The sequence below is a fragment of the Danio rerio genome, chromosome 9, assembly GCF_049306965.1.
Source record: "Danio rerio strain Tuebingen ecotype United States chromosome 9, GRCz12tu, whole genome shotgun sequence".
Taxonomy (NCBI): Eukaryota; Metazoa; Chordata; class Actinopteri; order Cypriniformes; family Danionidae; genus Danio; species Danio rerio.
Genome location: NC_133184.1, coordinates 4,232,821 through 4,256,569, shown reverse-complemented (window position 1 = coordinate 4,256,569; position 23,749 = coordinate 4,232,821). Strand labels below are relative to the sequence as shown.

Genomic DNA, 23,749 nt, shown 5'->3' with positions numbered 1-23,749 from the left:
GGTGCAAACGGGTGTATAAAGGCAGTCCAGAATCGTAAACGTTAAACAGGCAAAAGGTCGAAAGGCAGGCGGCTAAACAGGATAACAAGGGTACTAGGCTAGGATCGATACACGGAGAAACAAGACAGGGAAACGCGTTGTAATGTTACACAAGGAAAACAAGACTCGGCAAACTGGAAGCGTGAATGAGTGGCTTATGAATGGAATGAAATCAGTCTGTGAACAAGGCTCAGCTGGTGATGCAATCAGGAAAGATGAATGGACAGGCGTGCGTGTTTGGGAGCAGTGCATGTATGAAAATGTAGTCCTGGGAAATGCGGAAATGTAGTTTTGAGTTCGTGTGAGAACCAGCGATCTTCTGGCAAGCGATCGCTGGTTGTGACAATGTGGTACGCAGTTACCTGAAAATTCCATCCCACAGACTTTTCATAGCGGACTTAAAGCCAATGGAAGTCTTTTATCCACTCTTCGAAAAGTGTAGATGGAGGATTAACATTCAGCTCATGATCACTAGTAAGATGTGTCATTATTTGTAACTTTAGATGTCATGGTTTCTACAACAAAATCTGTCAGTGTTATATTCATTCTCATCTTCAGCGCTTTACAATTTTTCACGGTAGTAGCTCTCTCTGGCATCCCAAGCCGGAAGGCATCGACTGATTGATTGACAGCTGATATTTTAGTGCTAGAGCAGTGGTGGGCCAATAAGAAGAGCGCGAAGGCGGGGCAAGCATTACGGACTTGGCTTTGTTTACTGCAGCAAGTTGACATGACAACTGTTTTAAACCATTCCTGAGCACTGCGTTTCGCATTTAATGTGCAGACAAAGAGCTTAGAGATGCATTCTGCGTGAATGTCTCCTGAATCTGTGCATGTGGTGAACATTTAGCAGTAAAAACTGGTCGCACACAACAATTTCATGCACTCGCACACATGCTCCCGAATATATTTTGAGGTCGCATAGATAAAATTTCAGGCGCATATGCGGCCAAAATGGTCGCAATTTCGAGCCCTACCTCGCTATGCATATTGACCCTGTGGGGCTCCAGACCAACAGTTTTGATGGATACAGGAGAGTCAAAATGCACATTTAATTCTGCAGTGAGCTGGGCAGCTGTGGTTTTTATGTTTGTTAGATACAGTCCGGGGTAACACCTTTCAGACATGGGGTCATTTTTACTTTTGGATGAACTATTCAATGAAAGCCATTTTGCCCTGCACACTCACCAGAATGATTTCCTATTTAGGCTTTCCATTTCTGTGATGCTGTAAAAGATCTGAACCTTTGCATTTCTCTCCAGGGAGTGATATAAAGCATCTAATCAGCATATGGCAGCGGTAACTACACTGCCTACATTACTATAAACGACATGCTGAGATTGCTCTAAAGATGTGAGCGTTTGAGTGTGTGTTGTAATTTTGTCTGGGGTGTAATAAATGTTTCAGCTGTACTAGAGTCATGCTGGAAATAGCAGGCCAAAGCTTCTTGCAGGGATGGGCTTGACCTGGTTTCCTGTTGCTGGGGGTTACGGTGTCCTTGACAACAGGAGGTAGGGGTTCGGAGATTGTTTTGTGTGTGTCTTATCATTTTATTAGCCCCTTTCACACAGTGATACCGGTAAATATCTGGAAAATTTCCGGAACGACTTTACCGGTATTTTCAAAAAAGCGCTGTTCACAAAGGCGAGGACGTTACGGAAATTTTCCGGAAAAGAGCATTCACACATCCATTCCAAAATACTGGTAAATTCTGACATCATTCACCACAAATGAGCTTTAAACGGCTGCGCTTGTGTTTGTAAACATTTGACTGAATTACAAACTCTGTGGATGATCAATATTGTGAACAACTTTCGCAGGATCACTTTCGCATGTCGAGATGTTCATAAAATGTGCGTGTGCAGGCGCTCACAGGCACACGCAAAGCTTGAAGGTAAACAAACAACGGCTTATCATAAGCATCTCATCGATGATTATTTACACAGTTGGCATTAAGAAGAACATATAAACGTGATCTGACTAACATCTAGCAGCTAAATGTTTCTGGAAAAATATTCAAAGGCTTTTATTCTCACAAACCGCGCGGACGTGAATGCGTCTGACTGTTGTGATTGGCTAAAGCAGACGTCTCACGTCAGCACGTTCTAGACGTGCACGCGCTTATTACGGGAATCTTCCTTCTGCATTCACACAGCGCAGCATTCCGGCAAATTGCCGGTAATGTTACAACTTCTCTTTCCGGAAAATAGCCAGAACGAATTTACCGGTATTTTCAAAAAGGACCTGTTCACACATACAACCTTTCCGGAAAATTGCCGGCAATTTTCCGAAAAGGTTTGTATGTGTGAAAGGGGCTATTGTCATCCACGTCATATTTATTTAGTGCTATAGAAAGTTTTGAAAAACCAGAACAATATTTCAGATTGTGGAACATCTCTATCAGGCAGGGAGGAGAGTAGAGGCAGAATACTGATGTATTTCTAGCTAAATTCAGAAAGGGGCTAATAATTTTGACTTTAAATCGTTTTTTTACAAAATTAAAAACTGCTTATATTCTTTTTGTTATATTTTTTTGGGGGGGGGCTGATAATTCTGACTTCAACTGTGCATACACTGTGTTCTATTTGCCTCAGACAGATTCTGAATGGTGCTACTAGAGTATGTACTCTCAGTTGGCTTTTCGTCCAGTATGTGACCCCCTCCAAGTTTTTAAACACCCACACCCACAGATTGTGTAATCTCCACGAACCAATGGTGGCTCAAAGTGTATAGAAGTCAAAACAATCTCCCCAAAAGGGTTTATTTAGTGGGATTTTTCAAACTGCCAAAATAAACATTCATTCATTAATTTTTTTGTCGGCTTAGTCCCTTTAATAATCCGGGGTCGCCACAGCGGAATGAACCACCAACTTATCCAGCAAGTTTTTACACAGCGGATGCCCTTCCAGCCGCAACCCATCTCAGGGAAACATCCACACACAAACTCATACACTACAGACAATTTAGCCTAACCAATTCACCTGTACCGCATGTCTTTGGACTGTGGGGGAAAACGGAGCACCCAGAGGAAACCCACGCGAAGGCAGGGAGAACATGCAAACTCCACACAGAAACGCCAACTGAGCCGAGGTTCGAACCAGCGACCCAGCTACCTTCTTGCTGATAGGCGACAGCATTACCTACTGCGCCACTGCGCCACCCGTCAAAATGAACAAAAAAGCCAAATTGGCCAGATTTTGTTCAATTTTTTTTGTCATTATTCAATTTCCTTTAAAGTTTACTGGGGCCTAAACAGTCTACCAGTTCTCTGAATGCATAGAATGGCACCATTCTACCCTATTCTTTCATTCCAAATCAAACTTAACAGTTTTCCAGTCCAAACCTCATGGCATTCCCCTATCCGTCACATGCAAAAGCACCCAAAAATCGATTGAGTATTGATGGAGGATGCATGTCACGCTGCTAATTAGAGTCTGAGAGGGGGATCGATGTGCCACCAGGACCACCGATATGACCCGCAGCGACCGAACCTCACTAATGCTACGGGAAGAGAAATAAATAAATGAAATCGCAACAAAGCCAATACACCAGCATAACACACATTATACATGTAAAAATCAAAGTGCATTACACACACATCAATACACTAACTGAACAAACCAAGAGGGCTTCAGCGGTTGCAGTTTGGCTTTCAGTGTTTCCGTAGTTGCTTAATAATGTATTCATTCACTCCTTAGATGACATATTTATGATTTATTAACAGACACACTTTATTACACACACCTTTACTTTTATAAACCTTAAGCATAAAGGTATCATTCATTCATTCATTCTTTTGTTTTTCGGCTTAGTCCTTTTATTAGTCAGGGGTCGCCAGAGTATAATGAACTGCCAACTTATCCAGCATATGTTTTACACAGCAGATGCAATCCAGTACTGGGAAACCTATAGATATCTTCACAAATGATATATCTATTTATTTATTTTTATTTATTTGTTTATTTGGCAGGGACAGTGTACATTAATTAGCATTTCTGCCAATGCAACAGAATTAGCCCGAAGGCTATTTTTCATGTGTTGTCCCTTAACAACCTAGAAAAAAAACAATACAAAAATTATACAATCTATCAAACATATTTAAAAAGTACTAAAATAGACATGGTCATTTAGATGTTAAAAGAGAATATTTACAAATTAAGCTAAAACACCAACATTTTGTAATAGGGATAAAAATAGTTGAAACGCATTTAAACAACAGATCATTAAGATGGTGGGCACCATTGGAAACATGCTAGTTTCAATTTAATCAGAATGATGACACGTCTGATTCTCTATAAACCAGGTTTTTAAATGTTTTTTGAATATATTAATCATATATCATATGGATATACCATGTATCATTTTCAAAAAGTGGGGTGAAGGTAGGGGGGTTAAGATATTTTTGTATGTACAGTATGTATTAGGGATGTAACGGTATTGTAAATGAAGTCATACCGCAATATTAATTTTTTTCGATATTACCGAAGTCGCATGACTCGGTAAAACTATAGGTCTTCTGAGAAAATTTGCTCAGGCGAATGAAGCGAACGGGAGGTAGCGAAAACTACAATTCCCATCAGCCCATGCTTGACCATCATCCCTTGCGGTCTGTTGTCGCTACAGATCCAGTAATGCGGAAATGGAGTGTGCTGCTAGAAGCGGGGATGTAAAAGAGCTGGAAAACTCTAAAGCGGGTGTTGTCGCCGCGCGCGTACTGAATAGCGGTGTTGTCGCGCGAGTTCTTATCAGCTGTGTTGTCGCGCGCGTTCTTATCAGCTGTGTTGTCGCGCGCGTTCTTATCAGCTGTGTTGTCGCGCGAGTTCTTATCAGCTGTGTTGTCGCGCGCGTACTGAATAGCGGTGTTGTCAGCACACTGTTCAGATTGATGCAGACATGAGATCTCTATCTTACTCATGGTTTGCCCTCTCAAGTGGGGGAAAGACAATGCACAACGTTACCCACTGCTGTCAACCTGGGCCAAGTCATATCTCTCTTGTCACCGAAACCTCAGTCCCAAATGAGAGGGGTTTTTTCTGTTGCAGGGGACATTGTAAATGCCCAGAGATACCAGCTTTTACCAGATTATATTTATATGATAATTTTCCTTTAAACCCATCTCTATCTAAGTGAGTGAGTGATTAAATGTTGAATGTGATGAGTTTTCAACAATACTAAATTGAAACTTTATTTTTTTTACATGGTTTAATATTTTTTTGTTATTAAAATTGAAGTTCCTGTTTCAAAGCTTACAGATAGATGGCTAATTTGTATGTCATTGACACTTTTAGCACTTTTTTGGAGTATTTTCATAAGTTTTGTGTTTTCCTGTAAATGATTCAATAAATACCGTACCGTGACATTCATAGCGAGGTATTACCGTACCGTGAAATTCTGATACCGTTACATCCCTAGTATGTATTGATCATTTTCGGTTTCATGACCTGTAACAAAGCTGGTGGGTAAAATAATGGGCTGTAATGGAAGCTTACTCCATAGAAACAAAACACAAGCGGGGCAGATTTCCTTCTGTTTTAAGCTATGAATATTTGGATCACATGTCAACAGCACAGAAAATGCACATTTTGGGCACTTTGTGAAAGCAATTCGAATATTTCAGTTATTCAAAACCACTAGGTCCCTGCCAGAGCTCCAATTCAGTAGTGTTTACATCTATCTTGTGTTGTTAGAAGATTCCTTGGTGATTCAGTCATTGGAGACGGAGGAATACCGCTTTTATATTTGGTTTATATTTATATATATTTTTGGCTTAGATTAATATTTGATGGTAGGAAATATGTATTGGTTTACTTCTGCATTTTTTTTTTACTTTGCATTCACACTATATCTGCACTTAACTGCAATTCACACTATATACAGTTGAAGTCAGAATTATTAGCCCCCCTTATCATTTTTTTTTCTTTTTTAAATATTTTCCAAAAAAATGTTTAACAGAGCAAGAACATTTTCACAGTATGTCTGATAATATTTTTTCTTCTGGAGAAAGTCTTCTTTGTTTCATTTAGACTAGAATAAAAGCAGTTATTAATTTTTTAAACACCAATTTATGGACAAAATTATTAACCCCTTCAGGCTTTTTCCGATAGTCTACAGAACAAACCATCGTTATTATATATGAATTCTGAACTCAACAAAATCTCAAAGACACACCAACACAGAACACAAAGTTGTGTATAGTAAACCGCAGTGAGGAGAACAGACAGACGCACAGAGTAAATGACCTGTTTAAATACCTGTCTTTCTTCTGATGAGAGAGGCAGACAGCATGCCACATCCGTATCTCCATAAATACATCTGGTGACAGCATCAACTCCCGAGTGAACACGCAAATACCTATATATGCACACACTGTCTGTCTGTCTCTCTCTTTGACATCATTCTTCATCATCTGTCTATTTGACCAATCAGTGAGTCACAACATATTGACAAGAGTGTACAAAGCTTATGGCTGGAAGGAGGCCAGGAGAGAGAGAGAGAGAGAGTGTGTGTGTGTGTGTGTGTGTGTGTGTGTGTGTGTGTGTGTGTGTGTGTGTGTGTGTGTGGAATCTATCTGACCCGATGAGGTCTATGGAGCAAAAAAACAGATGGATTGAAATGGATAATCAATCGTGGCTCAGATGACAACAGAGCACTGATCTACGAAACATACATAAACACAGCAACTCTAAAACAGAAAGGCCTATTTACTGACTCGTTTCACAAGATTTACTGATGAATTCATTAATCCAGAACTGTCCAAACTGGTGTTCTGTATAGTTTAGCTTTAAACTTCCTTCAACACACCTGCACGGAAGTTTCTAGTTTCTAGTATCCACTTGTTAAGTTGTGACGTGTAATACTGTTTCCGGGTCCAAGCCGCCATTCATTTGAGTGGAGAAATCATTCGTTTATGATCACGTTTTATTCCTATCACACATTAAAGTTAATTTTATATAAAATCATAGTGTACACAACAATCTCTGGGCTTGCTGCATAACAAATACCAAAAATGTAACAATTTATAAAAATAAATGATCACTTTCTGGCCATCGGATGTTAGGCATGGACATATATATTGCGATCGTGATTTTCGAAAGTATTAAATCGCTTTGTAAACGTTAATTATTACCATTTCATGAGTCTCCCTATTCAGTTGAATAGAACTCTTGGACCTGGAAGACGCTTCGTGTGACGTCACACTTAACAAGCGGATACCTAGAAAGAGCTTGATTAGCTGGTTCAGGTGTGTTTAATTAAGGTTGGAACTAATATATGCAGGACACCAGACTTCCAGGACCAAATTTGGATACCCCAATAGACATCTATGAATACCAAACTGATTCATTGCACTGGCACAAGCATATTGTGACGATGTCATAAATAAAAGAAATAAAATTGTGGTTGAGTAGGTTTAACCATTTTAGTAAATACTTTTATCATGGATGACGTCAGTTCCTTGATAAGAGGTGTCATAAAGAAGAAAAATAAGAGCTAGAAGGAAAGAGAGAGAGAAGGAAGTGATACAGGGCCTCTGGCAGAATTTGGCATAAACAACATGAAAGTATGGATGCACCCTGCCTTGAATCAACGATTCAGGCTGGTGGTGGTGGTGTAATGGTGTGGGGGATATATTCTTGGCACACTTTGGCCCCATTTGTACCAATTGAGCATCGTGTCAATGCCACAGCCTGAATATTGTTGCTGACCATGTCCATCCCTTTATGACCACAGTGTACCCAACTTCCGACAGCTACTTGCAGCAGGATAACGCAACGGCAAACGGCCTCCACAGTCACCAGATCTCATTCCAATAGAGCACCTTTGGTATGTGGTGGAACGGGAGATTTGAATCATGGCAACTGCGTGATGTACATTTCCAGTACCTTGTTGAATCTATGCCACAAAGAATTGAGGCAGTTCTGAAGGCAAAGGGCGTCCAAAGCGGTACTAATAAAGTGGCCGGTGAGTGTATATTCTTCATAGAAAACAAACCAAGACCCATGAATCTGAGATAAAAAAAAATGACTTAAAAAAATGTAAATGGGTGCTGCAGAACAAACCCAAACACCATACAAGAGGTAACATCAAGTGAATATTTCTGAATGAATACTTGTATACAGGTAAACGCTGTATAGGTATTTTTGTGCAGTTATCAGTGTGTCTCATACCTCAGAAATGGGGTAGTACAGTACTAATGAGTGGTGACCGTGGCTGTGCAGATAACAAGCACTCCCCAGAGAGAATGATTCCCGTTTGGGATATTGGGTTTCCGCAGGTAGCTTCTCCTCAACAGCAGGAGAAACTAATGAGAGGAGATCCAGCATTAGCATATAGCTTCCCATCTGCTGTTGACAGGGCTGTTCATATACTGTAGCTACAGCATTCACATGGGAAACCCACATTATTCAGAGAGTTCTTGAGACTGTCAGCACTGCTCAAGACAGGTCAGGGGGGGAAACGGATGCTCTTTTGGGTGGAGAAAATGTGGTGGATTTCTGGAATATTTTGTTTCTGTTGTATGACAGGGTTGTGTGAATCTGAGCACTGGACACTATTGTCGCAAACAGTTCATGTGTGTATGAATTTACATTGTGTGAATTTTAACATTACAAAAAACATTTGTGGTTAATACTTAATTTCCATCTCTCATGAGTTTAAAATTGGTTCTCCTTTTGATTATTGGGTTTTTTTTAGTCATTCGTTCATTATGTGACAGCATGTTTGAGAATAAATTACTCAAACCTGAGGACTCGAGAAATAAACGAATCAAATATTTTCCAGCTCTGACTGAATATTATTGGCTTATGTCTTTCACATGGTGAACGAACGACTCAAACCCAACAGAAGTCAGAACATTTTACAAAGAGCAAGATGTACCAGGCAGTATTTGAATGTAAATTTAAATGAAGTCATGTCCGTCGTTCTGTAAGATGCTTTGAACAGAATATCAGATGTCTTCTTTTGGGGCTTTTGCTTCAACAGCTGCAGTGAATTAATGTCTTTTTCCTGTGTTTCCCCTTGAGCAAGAAAGATTCTTTCACACACAGGACAGTACACATGGCTGGCTTCTTCATTGACATTGCCGTTTACACCTGGTAGTAATGTATATCCCAGGTGGTCTCATCACAAAAATTAATAAATAATTCAACTGCAATCTGGTATTAGCACGCATATCAAATGCATTTTCTATGGAATTGTCTAGTAATAGGGTATATCTATCTATCCATCTATCTATCTATCTATCTATCTATCTATCTATCTATCTATCTATCTATCTATCTATCTATCTATCTATCTATCTATCTATCTATCTATCTATCTATCTATATATATATATATATATATATATATATATATATATATATATATATATATATATATATATATGATGACAGCAGACATAATAAAGATATGTACCTTTTGTGGAAACCAACTAACCAACCAAACCAAACCAAACTAAACTACACCAACCCAAGCCATCAAACCCATCCAACCAGCCAAACCAACCCAACCAACCAACCAAACCAAACCAAATTAAACCAAACCAACCCATCAAACCCAACCAACCAAACCAAATTAAACCAAAACAACCCAAATCAAAACAAATCAACTCAAGCCATCAAACAAACCAACCCAACCAACCAACCAACTAAACCAAACCAACCCAACCAAACCAACCCAGCCCAGCCAAGCCCAGCCCAGCCCAGCCCAACCCAACCCAACCCAACCCAAACCCAACCCAAACCAGACCAACCCAACCAAACCAACCCAACAAAACCAAACTAAACTAAATTAAACTAAACCAAACCAAACTAAACTAAACTAAACTAAACTAAATTAAGCTAAGCTAAGCTAAACTAAACTAAACTAAACTAAACCCAGCCAACCAACCAAACCAAACCCAACCAGCCGACCAACCAACCAATCAACCAACCAACAAACCAACCAACCAACCAAACCAAACCAAACCAAACCTAACCATTCAAACCCAACCAACCAAACCCAACCCCTTCACAATCAAATAAAACCAACCCAACCAACTAACCAATCAATCAACCAACCAACCAACCAACCAACCAACAAAACCAACAAACCAAGCCAAACCAAACCTAACCTAACCCATCAAACCTAACCAACCAAACCCAACCACTTCACAATCAAATAAAACCAACCCAACCAACAAACCAATCAATCAACCAACTTCATTCATTCATTCATTTATTCATTTTCTTTTTAGCTTAATCCCTGTATTAATCTGGGGTTGCCAAAGCGGAATGAACCACCACCAACCAACTTCTACTTGCAAATAAATAAAATAGATCAGTACTAAAAAAAAGCTATCTATCTATCTATCTATCTATCTATCTATCTATCTATCTATCTATCTATCTATCTATCTATCTATCTATCTATCTATCTATCTATCTATCTATCTATCTATCTATCTATCTATCTATCTATCTATCTATCTATCTATCTATCTATCTATCTAATATATAACAGATGTATAATAATATACAATATGTAATAGATGTTTTCTTTTTTTTTTAGTAAGAGGAAGCACAGTTGCAGATGAAACATGAAGGCATCCAGCTGTAGATGTTGTGACAATCAGAGAATTGACTGCATTTTAATGAAAAGCATACGGATTTCGCCCTCTCATTCAGATAATAGCTCGCAGATGCTGGGATGTCCCATTGTTTTGAAGTTCACATACAATATGCTAATGTCATTTATAAATTCACCCGTCAGTCTAAATGAAGTTTGTCACAGTCATAAAATCAATTTCACTACAAACCATGAAGTAAATATGAAAGTAAATTATTAGTGTTCTGCTGTAATTCTTTATTCATTTAGTAGTGTACTACTGTTTGTGACGTAAGGAGAGCAGTGCATGTGCTGTATCTGTTAGCATTTGCTGTATAGGCCCACACTAACTGTATTTTACGAACTTAAATAAGGGATAGAGACAGGATAAGTGTGTCTGAAACTTCATCTGGATGCTACAGACGCAGTTTTAATTGATCTAGAGCTACACCAGCATTCTACATTCCTCTCACCCCTGTCTAGATTGCAGACATATTACAATTTGAAATAGCATGGCTTTTACTCTCTTCCCTTCATCTATTAGGCTGTTTTGACAAACTGTGGTATAAAAAGTGATATAAATTAGATAAATTAACAGGGCTCGAAATTGCGCCCGAAATTTTGACTAGCAACTAGAGGTCTGCATTCCCGCGGCTGTCCCACAGGCGCCGCGGGACCCGACCAGATTTCTACGGCGTGGGTATAAATTTCCGAATAAATCACGGGAGCGGTCGGTAACGGGTTTAATTTGGGACGGGAGCGGGCTGTCTAGCAATATCGCTCCCGACTCCCGAGTGAGTACGTGTATGTATGTGTTTAAATGAAATAGCGCGATGCTGTGTTTAGCTTGTTTGTTGCAGTGTGTGTGTGTATGTATGCACACGCGCGAATGAGAGATGTGTGTGTGTGTGTGTGTTTGTGTGTGTGTGCGCACACGCGAATAAGAGATAGAGAGCTTTGCCTGTGCTTGTGCTTGGTGGAGTTGGTGCTTATGAGTGTGTGTTAGAGTTCACGCGCGCGCGAATGAGAGAGAAAGCTTTGTCTGTGTGTGTATGCTTGGTGCTGTGCGTGTGTGTGTTTATACAGACAGCTTGTTATAGGCTGTCTGGACTGTATAACTGGGTGATTTTCGGTTTTGTTCTCCCCCCGCTCTTAAGCGGGATCGGGCGCGGCGGATAGAAAACGGGGCGGGTCGGGCAGCGGTACATCAAGTGCTTAATATAAGCAGGAGCGGTCGGGTTCCGGCTAAAACCTGGCAGTTGCGGGCGGGAGCGGGATTCAAAATTTAGTCCCGCGCAGATCTCTACTAGCAACCTCAAAATATATTTGGGAGCATTTCTACAAGTGCTTAAAATTGTTGTGTGCGACCAGTTTTTACTGCAAAATGCGCAGATTTGAAAGACATTCAGCAGAATGCATCTCTGCACTTGAAACGTGCAGTGATGTCACTGTAAGGGATACTGTTAGGTGCTGGGTTAGGTGAGCACATTAAAAACATTTTGCATGCAGTCTCAGCTTGCATTTGCAGCCAGACGCTTCTCTGTATTTTTTTCTTAATTTTCTAATAATTTATGGCACAAAATTAATTTTCACTAATATGTTTTTTTAGTCATTGCCTAAAATCGACCTCTCCGACATAACTCTAATTAGCTATCCCTACAGAACATTCATTCATTCATTTTCTTGTCGGCTTAGTCCCTATTAATCCGGGGTCGCCACAGCGGAATGAACCGCCAACTTATCCAGCAAGTTTTTACACAGCGGATGCCCTTCCAGCCACAACCCTTCTCTGGGAAACTAACAGAACATATCCAGCCTGATCTCACGAGAAAACGTAAGTATTTTACGTTTTGCCAGTTTAGTGGCTAATTCGTACGAATTCGTACGAGTTCAGTCGTACGAAATGGTACTATTTTAAAAAGGACGCGTGGCACCTGACCCCACCCCTAACCCCAACCGTCATTGGGGATAAGCAAATCGTACTAAATTGTACGAATTAGATCGTACAAATTCATACGAATTAGCCACTAAATGAAAAAGTTACGAATTGCCGTGAGATTGTGTTGACATATCTTATTATATTATACATACATAATATGCAGACAATATTCCTGGAAGCTAGAGAGATGAAATAGGTAAACTCTGAGGGCCTACTCACACTATGCCATCCGTACCGTGCCCAGGCCCGTTTCCCGGATCGTTTGAGAAGTGTGAGTGCGCCGAAACTGAAAGCGAGACGTGACTTTTAAGGGACTGTTTCATATGGCTTTATTAATAATTCTTACTGTTCAGTGAACGCAAACTGCCGTGGTTTATTAAAGACGCAAACCTCTCACTGCACGACAGCTGCGCGCCTTCAGCAGACCTCCTCATCCCTGCAGCACAATGGCTTTATGATTGTTTATGAGCGCCAAAAGTGGCGGATCTGTTCGGTGAAATATCTGACTGCGTGTCCCCGCATCTTTAAGGACTGTTTGGCGAAATATTTGACTGCATGTCACTGCGTAACAAACGACTGAAACGATATAACTAGAGAAATCTCCCCTGTGCTGCTGAGAGCGCTTCTCACTAAACAGAGCAGCAACGATAACATAAGCATGCTGAAGCCCGTTTTTGGTGTGAGTGCGGGCCATCGGGGGAGACGGAAGGGGGGACAAGCGTGCTTTGGCCCGGTTCGAGGCAACTATACCTAGTGTGAGTTCGGCCTGAATTTCTGCTAAGGACAACAATAGGCCACTTGCCATAAAGCACATTCAGCACTTGTGTTTATTTGGAAATAAGATCTGAGTCTGAGAAATACACAGAAAATGTGAATACAACCAAAACATTTGATTTTTTGTCTTCATGACAACTAACTAGACAATAATCAGACTCACTGCCTTTCTCAGAACATTAGACCAAAGGCATAGTGAATTGTGTGACGGCAGTAGTCCTGATTTAGAGTCAAATCTACTCCCGAGAGTGGAGAGGAAGTCATTTGTCATTTGGTGGTAACGCCGTAAGCCAAGAACACACCTCTGACACAAAACAGACCGCTGAAACAGTAAGCCATACGCAGGCACATATGGGTGAAATACGTATTAAACATGTCAACAATTTTTCTGGATAAATCTATTTCTAAAGGAGCTGTTGACATGAAATTGGGCCAGATTTCGATGGAAACCCAAACAATCAAAACATTCATTTATTCATTCATTTATTTCTTGTCGTCTTAGTTCCTTTTTTAATCCGGGGCCGCCACAGCGGAATGAACGGGCAACTTATCCATCACGTTTTTACGCAGCAGATGCCCTTCCAGCTGCAACCCATCACTGGGAAACATCCACACACACACTCATACACTACGGACAATTTACCCAACCCAATTCACCTGTGCCGCATGTCTTTGGACTGTTGGGGAAACCAGAGCACCCTGAGGAAACCCAAACGAACACAGGGAGAACATGCAAACTCCAAACAGAAACGCCAACTGAGCCAAGGATCGAACCAGCAACCCAGCGACCTTCTTGCTGTGAGGCGACAGCACTACCTACTGCGCCACTGCCTCGCCTAATCTTCGACCCCACCTGTACAAATGTGCTTATGCATGACTGAACGAATCCCTCCCTTAGAGGATTCATCGTTTCTGAGTCACATTAAAGATTTGAATTGCTCAAGAAGGGCTCATCACTAATCCTCAATGAACCTGTGCTGTTTTTTTTGTTTGTTTTTTTTTTGGTTGTGCCATAGAATCAGACATCCATTCAGATCTTTACAGCTGGGACTGTCCATTTATAAACACACCACGCAGAGAACAGAATCTGTGATAGGCTGAATCTCTAAATATAGCTGACATTGAGGCAAGAGCTGTTGAGATGTTATTGTTATTCCGGCAATGTCATATTGAAGACTCTTCGCTGTGTGGAGTTAATGGGCCTTGACCAGAGAGAGGGAGAAGCAGAACCTTTTCTAAACGAGAGACAGAGAGAGCTTGTATTTACCCACACTGACGCTTAACTTCACTGCCCTAGAGGATAAATCTCAGATGGGAAATGGGGCAAGGTTAAATTGAGCCAGCGTGCGCGCACGTGTGTGTAAATCAAAAATGTCACACACCTCACAAAATCCATTTCACCCACTACACTTCTCGCAGCCGGTGTCATTCATGTGGTCACAGGGCAAAGGAGCATCCAGAACCAGTCAATCATCTGCCAGTTCCTCACACTTCACCAAGCGCTGTAAGGCTCCAGGGACGCAGCAGCCCATTAGGACAGAGGGGATTGTCAAAGTCTATTGTGTCAGGGAAACGCCTGGACAGACTGCCAAACTCTTGAATAATTTCTTACAAGATGAGTCCTTCAGGAAATTGACTTTAATGTTAGGATATGCAGATCGGGTTTATATCCGTGCGTCATCCGGATCACATCTGGAACATGTTTTTTACAGAGTAGTCGATCTCATATGGATCTCACACGACCAACATGAGGGAAAGTCTACAGGAAGTACATAAAGGTCACAATCTTGGATAGAAGCCTTCATTCTTGTTATCCACTGGAGTGGAGACGTTCCCAAAGAAAATTTCTTTGAAGCACTTCCTTTTGATATGCATGAGCAAGACTTGGATTCTGATTGGGTAACAGTTGTGCATATTTAATTAAAAGAGGCATGATATGGGTTAAGCGGCACGGTGGCTCAGTAGTTAGCACTGTCGCCTTACATCAAGAAGTTGCTGGTTTGGGTCTCGGCTGGGCCGGTGGGAATTTCTGTGAGGAGTTTGCATGTTCTCCCCGTGTTTGTGCAGGTTTCCTTCGGGTGCTCCGGTTTACGCCACCATCCAAGACAAGCCAGGGCTCGAAATTAACTTTCTTACTTGGTAGCACCGGTGCTCCCAACCTGAAAAATTTAGGAGCACCAGAAAAAATTTAGTAGCACCCACCAAAAATGAATGATATATTTGACAAGTTGTATATTAAGGGATTTATTGTATTTGAAAACAGCATCAATTGGGACTAACAAAACCCAGAAACAACTATCTAACTAATGCTGTGACGACTTAATATTTGTGCAATAATTCCAAAATGAATGTTGAATAATTATAAAATATTAATAATGACGATGATGACAATAATACTAATAATGAATTATATTTCTCATCATCATGCTGCCTTGAATGTGCTTTAATGTGAGTTATCTGCTATATAAAGTCCTACTGTTACTTTATGAAAAATAAATTGATGGTTTGCATCAAACACAAATGAAGCATTGCAGTAAGCAATATTTACTTTGTACCATTGTTTTTATATGCATGTCAATTTAATAAATCATATTTCTGCTACAAAACAAACGAAATAATATAAGAAATCATTCAATTCAATGGTGAAAGCTGCAAAGCAGTCGTCAGTAATTAAATAGAAAAATAATATACATCTCAAGAAAGAACGGACAAAAGAAAGGAAGACAAGTCTCACTTTTAAAAGTTTTGGTTTCGGTTCGTGTCGTTTTAATGCTCAGCCTCGTTATGCGCTGAATTACATTTTTCTGTGTTTGCGGAAAAGCAGGCGTGTCAGCCGGCCCAATACGAGGGGGGCAGAGCAGGATTCTCCTGATGACCGCCGGCGCAATACTGTTCATCTGACAGCGGAAAGTCTTGAGTGATTGACAGCTAATATGAACCAATATATCGGCAAGCGATTCAGCACATTTTTAGAAAAAAACAAAAAACAAAAAAACAGGTCGCACTACAACCATTATATGCAGTCGCACGAATGTTCCAAATAAATATTATGAGGTCGCATAGCTTAAATTTCGAGCGCCAAAATGGTCACAATTTCGAGCCCTGCAAGCGGTATAAGTTAATTAGGTAAACAAAATTGGCTGTAGTGTCTGAATGTGAGCATGCATAGATGTTTCCTAGTCCTGGGTTGCAGGTGAAAGGGCATCCGCTGCATAAAACATATGTCAGAATAGTTGGCGGTTCATTCCGCTCTGGTGACCTCTGATAAATAAGGGACTAAGCTGAAGGAAAATGAATGAATGATATGGGTTATTGCAGGGAGTTTAAATCATCTGTTTACTGCTTGTCATGTTCTGACATTCAAAGTTTAAATCTCAAAATATCTTTGTTTTTATTTATTATTATAGTGTTTTTATAATAATATTTGAACAAATGGGACCAAAGTGGCGATGCTACTTTAAGCAAAAAGAGCATTCATTGTTAAAGGAACATTTGATGTAATTCTGACATTGATTATATCGAAAGTCTCACTGCTGTGCTTTAATAAATGCGAGTGTACTCGAAATCAATCAGCACCGAACAGCATGTTATCAAGCTTTTGTGTGTGACATCACCGTCAGAGCATCAGTTTGCATAATCACAGTCCCCTGCTCCATGAATGAAGATCAAACCCTGTTGTGACAGTCCCGCTCTGAGATCAGGATCTGGCTCCATCATGACTCTCTCCCTCCAGCACACACGTGTTCTCTGCGAAACTCAGTCTGCCGGCCATCTGTTGGCCAAACGGCTGCCAGACGACAGCCACTGATCTGAGAGCAGGCTGAGATCATATTGCGATCAGCAGAAAGGGCTGGTCATGGATGTAAAGTTGTATGAGTGTTACCATCCTACTGCATTGAATGCATCTAATACTATATTAATAAATACCGAACTTGAGAAAAGTTTAGATGGTATTCCTTTAAAAAAGCCATTTTGATTCAAAACTGCCCCTCAGTGACAAGATTTACCAACAGCTTCCACCAGTACAAACTGTGTTTTTGCTGTTAAAACAGCTCTGAAGTAGACCTTACTGAATGTTAGGTGAGGAGTTTCCAAGTCAGGTGCAAATTTGATGGGAGGCAAGTATTTAGATGAGTCAAGCAACGTGATTTAAAAATGTTTGCATTCCTCAAATTATGGATAATATTTCAATAGACATTCATTCATTCATTCATTCATTTTCTTTTGGGCTTAGTCCCTTTATGAATCAGGGGTCGCCACAGTGGAATGAACCGCCAACTTATCCAGCATAAGTTATTATGCAGCAGATGCCCTTCCAGCAGCAAACCAGCACTAGTAAACACCCATTCGCTTCCATTCACACACAAACAGGACCGGCGCATCCATAGAGGCGACCTAGGCGGCTGCCTTGGGCGGCAGAATAGAGAGGGCAGCGTCCCCGACACTACCCTCACCACCCGCACCCTCAGTTATATCCACGTCTAGGGCGGCAGAATAGAGAGGCCGGTGTCCACGACACTACCCTCACCATCCCTGCCCTCAGTTATATCCACGTCTAGGGCGGCAGAATAGACAGAAAACGTGCAAACTCCACACAGAAATGCCAACTGACCCAGCTGGGACACAAACCCGCTATCCACAGCACCACCTTGTCGCCCCATTTCAATAGACAGTTTACAAAAAATGAAAACTCTGAAGTTTCTTTCTTCTGTTAAACACAAAAGAAGATACTTGGAAAAATGATGGAACCTGTAAGCATCAACTCCCATAGTATTTGTATTTCCAATTATGGAAGTCAGTGGTAACACATTTTCAGTTTCTTCAGTTTATCTTCTTTTGAGTTCAACAGAAGAAAGAAACTAATAAAGCTTTAAAACCACTTGAGGGAGAGTAAGAGTATATTTTCATGTTTTAACGAAAAAATACCTTAAATGTTGTGGTTAAAATGGCTGCAGTGTTTGTCAGAAGACAGCATCACAGAGAACAGAGAGTAGGGCTGTGACAGTAACTGATTTTTATTTGTTACTGTCGTGATGAAGCAAAAAATCAAGCAGTGTGTCGGACACCACCCTGACTGCTCTTAGGTCACCTCTATGACCTAGAAGACCAATATATTTTTTTTAATCTAGATTAATCTAGATTAATATCGGAACAGGAGATGAGCTCCTGGTCTAATGCGCCACCTGGCTTGAGAAACCCGTTCTTAAAGACTTATTATTTGGGTAGTACACATATTCTGAATGCCTTTGACAGAATTCAACTGAGCCATTTTAATCTAGATTAATCTTAATTTTATTAAACATTAATCTAGATTAAAATGTCTCAGTTGCGTCCCGGAGTTCACAGGCCTTTATCATAAGATGTACTGGAGCGGTAATTGAAAACTGTGGCGCTACAGTGCACTGTTGACTCATTAGCTCCGCCCACAGCACTCGTTCAGACACTCTTTTTTTTTTGCAGAGAGAGTTGGAAAGTTTTATCTTTCCCTTAAATGGATTTAAAAACTACATACTTTTCAGAGTGCAGTACTTCTCTGTAGGTACTCAAGATTATGAGACTGGCCTAATAAGTCCGTTTTGTGTTACCACTTATTAATTCAGCTTTTTCACAACATGCGGGTGAGAATTTTTCTCTTTTTGGTGAACAAAACCTTTCAAGTGTCCAACGAGAGTAAAAATCATCAGCTACATCTGAGTTCTTGTAGGTTGTAAACAACAAATGAAAACATCATATGCAACATCCTGGCCTCCTCCCAGCTGAAGCACTGAGGCTGTTACAGTAATTACTGAGAGTGGCCAGGTGGTTAAACACTTGTTCGCAGCTTCCATACAACAGAAGAGACTCGTCTGAGCTCTCCAGCAGCCTTATCCGTCCCCGGAGACAAACGTGGGAGTTAAATGACTGCAACAAGACAGCAGGTGTTGCTTTATTTAACTCAGACATGGAGCTCTAAAAATGATCAGAGGGAATCCTGGCCTGTTTCACGTATATTGAAGCATCACAAATGCATATCAGAGTGAAAGTTTGCTGCCAAGTCTCCCTGAGCTTCTGCGCTTGTTACAAGGTTCTCTGCCAGCGCTGTTCAGCACAGGTGGGTCTCGGAGAGGGGTCTGCTACCGGATTGCTGCCGGATGGATTTATTAAGAAACATCTGTTTAGTATATCCTCCAATGCACTCGCGCAAGGTGTGCATACTGAGATTTGAGGCATGTTTTGGTTCTCAAAGGGTGACCCGCTCTCAAGAGAGAAGCGAACGGAGAATGGAGAAAGAAAAATAAGACTTTTTCCTAAACGTGACCTGGGTATTCATTTATCGCTTATGCTCTTACATAGCACTAGCAGATAACTTCCACAAGAAGGAAACAGTTCAGGCGACAAAATAAAAAAAGGCACATTTTGTGACACTTTCACAGGATATTGTTTGCTGCAGTTATGGAAACGTGAACACTTTTGTAAAAAGAATGCATCTACACTTGTGTTAGTGTCTCTCTCATCTCGAAGTAAAAATGGATTACTTGGATCTAGTGCATGCCCAGCTCAGATGATTGACATGTACTGAAAACAATCACAATGAAGCCAGGTCAGAGGAGATGAGCATAATAATAATAATAATAATAATAATAATAATAATAATAATAATAATTATAATAACAATAATAATAATAATAATAACAACAACAACAACAACAACAACAATAATAATAATAATAATAATAATTATAACAATACTACTACAACTACTACTACTAATAATAATAATAATAATAATAATGATAATAATAACAATACAAAAAATAAAAAATAAAAATAATAATAACAATAATAATAATAATAATAATAATAATATAATAATAATAATAATAATAATAATAACAATACTAAAAATAAAAAATAAAAAATAATAATAACAATAATAATATTAATAATATAATAATAATAATAATATTAATAATAATAACAATACTAAAAATAAAAATAATAATAACAATAATAATATAATAATAATAATAATAATAACAACAACAACAACAACAACAACAACAACAACAACAACAACAACAACAACAACAAAAACAATAATAATAATAATAACAATAATAACAATACTACTACTACTACTACTACTAATAATAATAATAATAATAATAATAATAATAATAATAATAATAATAATAACAACAATACTAAAAATAAAAAAATTAAAAAAATAATAATATAATAATAATAATAATAATAATAATAATAATAATTGTTTAATAATTGTAATAATCAGCACCTCCAAGTCCAAGGCCATGGTGCTCCACCGGAAAAAGTGGTTTCCCATCTCCAGGTTGGAGGAAAGTCCTTACCCCAGGTGGAGTTTAAGTATCTTGGGGTTTTGTTCACGAGTGAGGTAAGGATGGAACATGAGATTGACAGGTGGATTGGTGCAGCAGCAGCCGTAATGCAGTCGATGTACCGGTCCGTTGTGGTGAAGAAGGAGCTGAGCCGAAAGGTAAAACTCTCGATTTAACGGTCAATCTACGTTCCTACTCTTACCTATGGTCATATGAGCTTTAGATCATGACCGAAAGAACAAGATCTTGGATACAAGCGGCCAAAATGAGTTTCTTTTGCAGGGTGGCAGGGTGCACTCTTATGGATAGGGTGAGGAGCTCTGACACCCGGGAGGAGCTCGGAGTACAGCCGCTGCTCCTCCAGAGGAGTCAGCTGAGGGGGCTTGGGCATCTCGTTCGGATGCCTCTTGGACGTCTACCTAGATAGGTGTTCCAGGCATGTCCCACCAGGAGGAGGCTTCGGGGAAGACCCAGTACACGCTGAAGGGACTATGTCTCTTGGCTGGCCTGGGAATGCCTTGGGATCCCCCCAGAGGAGCTGGAGGAAGTGTCTGGAGAGAGAGAAGTCTGGGGTTCTCTCCTGAGACTGCTGCCTCGTGACCTGGCCCCGGAAAAGCAGCAGAAAATGAATGAATAAATGAATGAATAATAATAATTCCTTACATTTATATAGCACTTTTCTAGACACTCAAAGTGCTTTACACAAGGGGGGTAATCTCCACATCTACCACCAGTGTGCAGAATCCAGACGCAATGGCAGCCATATTGCACCAGACTGCTGATTGGTGAAGAGGAGACAGAGTGATGAAGCCAATTATGATATAAGTGTAGTTAGGAGGCCATAATGGACAGAGGCCAGTGGCTTTTGTGAAAATAAAGGCAGAATTTATTTAAGGTAGATGAAGAAGGTCTGCTAGTTTTGCAATAAAAAGGAAATAACATACCAAGTCTCTCCTTGGCATTTTGCCTGAGCAAAATGTTTGACAGCATCTGCCGACACAAGGATGTCATAACATAGTAGTAGTACACTGCAACATGATAGTAGTGACAGGGGTCCTTTTTTGTGAGAATATAATAGAAGAGTAAAAACGTTCCCCCATTGCATTTATTAGATGCACAGAGCTGACATTAGCTGACGTTTCTAGCCAGTAAAGGTCTCAATTTGTATATTGGTGTAAAACAGAATGTCAGAATGCTTAAATGCACTCAAACACAAATACTGGATACAATTAATGTTATCTTTAAATAATATGAAAGCACACTTGATTGATCTAGTCTATGTAATATTTACTTCCGGCATTGCATTCTTCAAATCCTGTTGCATAGTCAATCAATCAATAGTTAACCATGAATAATGCTGACGTAGACCAAATTGATAAAAAAAAAAAAATAAAAAAATAAACTTTTTATTGTACTTTCTAATGATGTTCTTTTTTTTTTTTTTTTTTTTTTTTTTTTTAGTTTTTTTTTTTATTTTTTTTTTTTATTATAGTTTTGAAACATTACATAAAGTAAAAATACAACAACTGAGATATATATTATATCCATAAACAACTTTCTAATGATGTTCTGAAATTAAAAGTTATTATGTGTCATAGTCAGGTTTAAAGGCAAAGAGCAAAGGTCTGTCTGCCATGGAAAACATCTGCCTGTCTTTAAGCCTCTCAGGAAACCATCCGTTGAACATTCGTCATTCATTGTATTTTGGGTTGAGATCACAACAATCCTCAAAGTCAGCCTCTGTGTTGTCTGCTTTGTAATTATCTGTGAAAAATTGAGGTCTTTTTTCTGTCTGTTGTCCCTCATTGTCTTTTAGCTTTGGGTTAATTACAGTCTGGTCACACTGAGACCACAGTAGTCCCTCAACACCAAATACTGAGACCCAGCCAAAGTGATCTACAGATGAAACTCATGCATGAGAAAACAACATGATATAGAGCCTTCTTATTAGTACACACAAACACAGTAAATCCCTGATTCATGAGTGTCTCAGACATTTTTACTAAAACTGACCAAGAATTTTAAGAATCCTGCATGTCTATTAATTTAGTACACTGCAAAAAATGCTTCTTACTTAGATTTTTTGTCTAGTTTTGAGTCCAAATATCTCACAATTCTTAAATCAAGAAGAATTATCTAGACAAGCAAAACATATTGCCTTGTTTTCAGCAATAATGTACCAAAATTAAGTAAGTTTTTACCTAAAACAAGCAAAATAATCTGCCAATGGGGTAAGCAAAATAATCTTATGTCAAAAGGAAAAACAAGATTGTTTTGCTTACCCCGTTGGCAGATTATTTTGCTTGTTCTCACTTAATTTTGGCATATTATTGCTGAAAACCAGGCAATATGCTTTGCTTGTCTAGAAAATTCTTCTTGATTTAAGAACTGTGAGATATTTGGACTCAAAACTAGACAAAAAATCTAAGTAAGAGAAGTATTTTTGCAGTGTACTGTCATCAATATAAACATCACAGCTTTTTTTTATTCCATCAGACTTGTTTTCAGGCGGACTGGTTAAAATCTGCTGCACACTCCACTCCTAGAAATCCTTTATATGTAAACCAATCAGAGGACGACTCATGATCTGCTGAAGTGTTTCCAGAAAAGTGTTCCATATGCATCAAACGTTAAGCCACAGGTCTATGAGTGGCACTTGGCACGACGCCCGAGACTAAGAGTGCTTTCACACCTGTGAATCGATTCATTTGTTTTAAAACAGGGATTAAAATTGTTACACTGTTGCTCTTTGTTCTTGGTGCGGTTCGCTTTCACACGGCAAAGTTTCTAAACGGACCAAGAGAGCTAAAACAAGTCATGTGTGAGTAAACTCTCCTCACATTGGTCAGATTTTAAGGGTTTATTTTGCAGAGTCCCGCTCAGCTGATTTGGTCGTGTTTGACAGAGTGCATGTGGCGTGTCTGAAGAGCGAGGAGGGATGCGGTGGGAAAGCCTGAAAAGGGTGAGCGACGTATTTGAGGGAGGGAGGGAGGCGCGCAATTTCCAGGAGATTATCACTCGTTTACGGGCATCCGGGAGTCTCTGTGCATTTGCGGGAGATTCCTGAAACTTCCGG

The 23,749-nt window shown here is 39.7% G+C and overlaps 1 protein-coding gene across 11 annotated transcripts in view; it reads right to left on the bottom strand.

Moving 5' to 3' along the window:
- The window catches only part of kalrna (kalirin RhoGEF kinase a), a 273,633-nt gene that overhangs the window by 187,776 nt on the left and 62,108 nt on the right, over window positions 1–23,749 (bottom strand). For 3 of the 11 annotated variants that reach the window (XR_012385107.1, XM_021478826.3, XM_073912397.1), the window contains exon 1: window positions 6,291–6,451. The exons of the other annotated variants lie outside the window; for them this stretch is intronic. Coding sequence is in view for 2 of the 3 variants with exons in the window: in XM_021478826.3 (XP_021334501.2) it covers window positions 6,291–6,351 (61 nt within the window). In the remaining variant the exon portion in view is untranslated. Of the gene's footprint in view, window positions 1–6,290; window positions 6,452–23,749 lie in introns of those variants that run through there. 11 annotated transcript variants of the gene reach the window in all.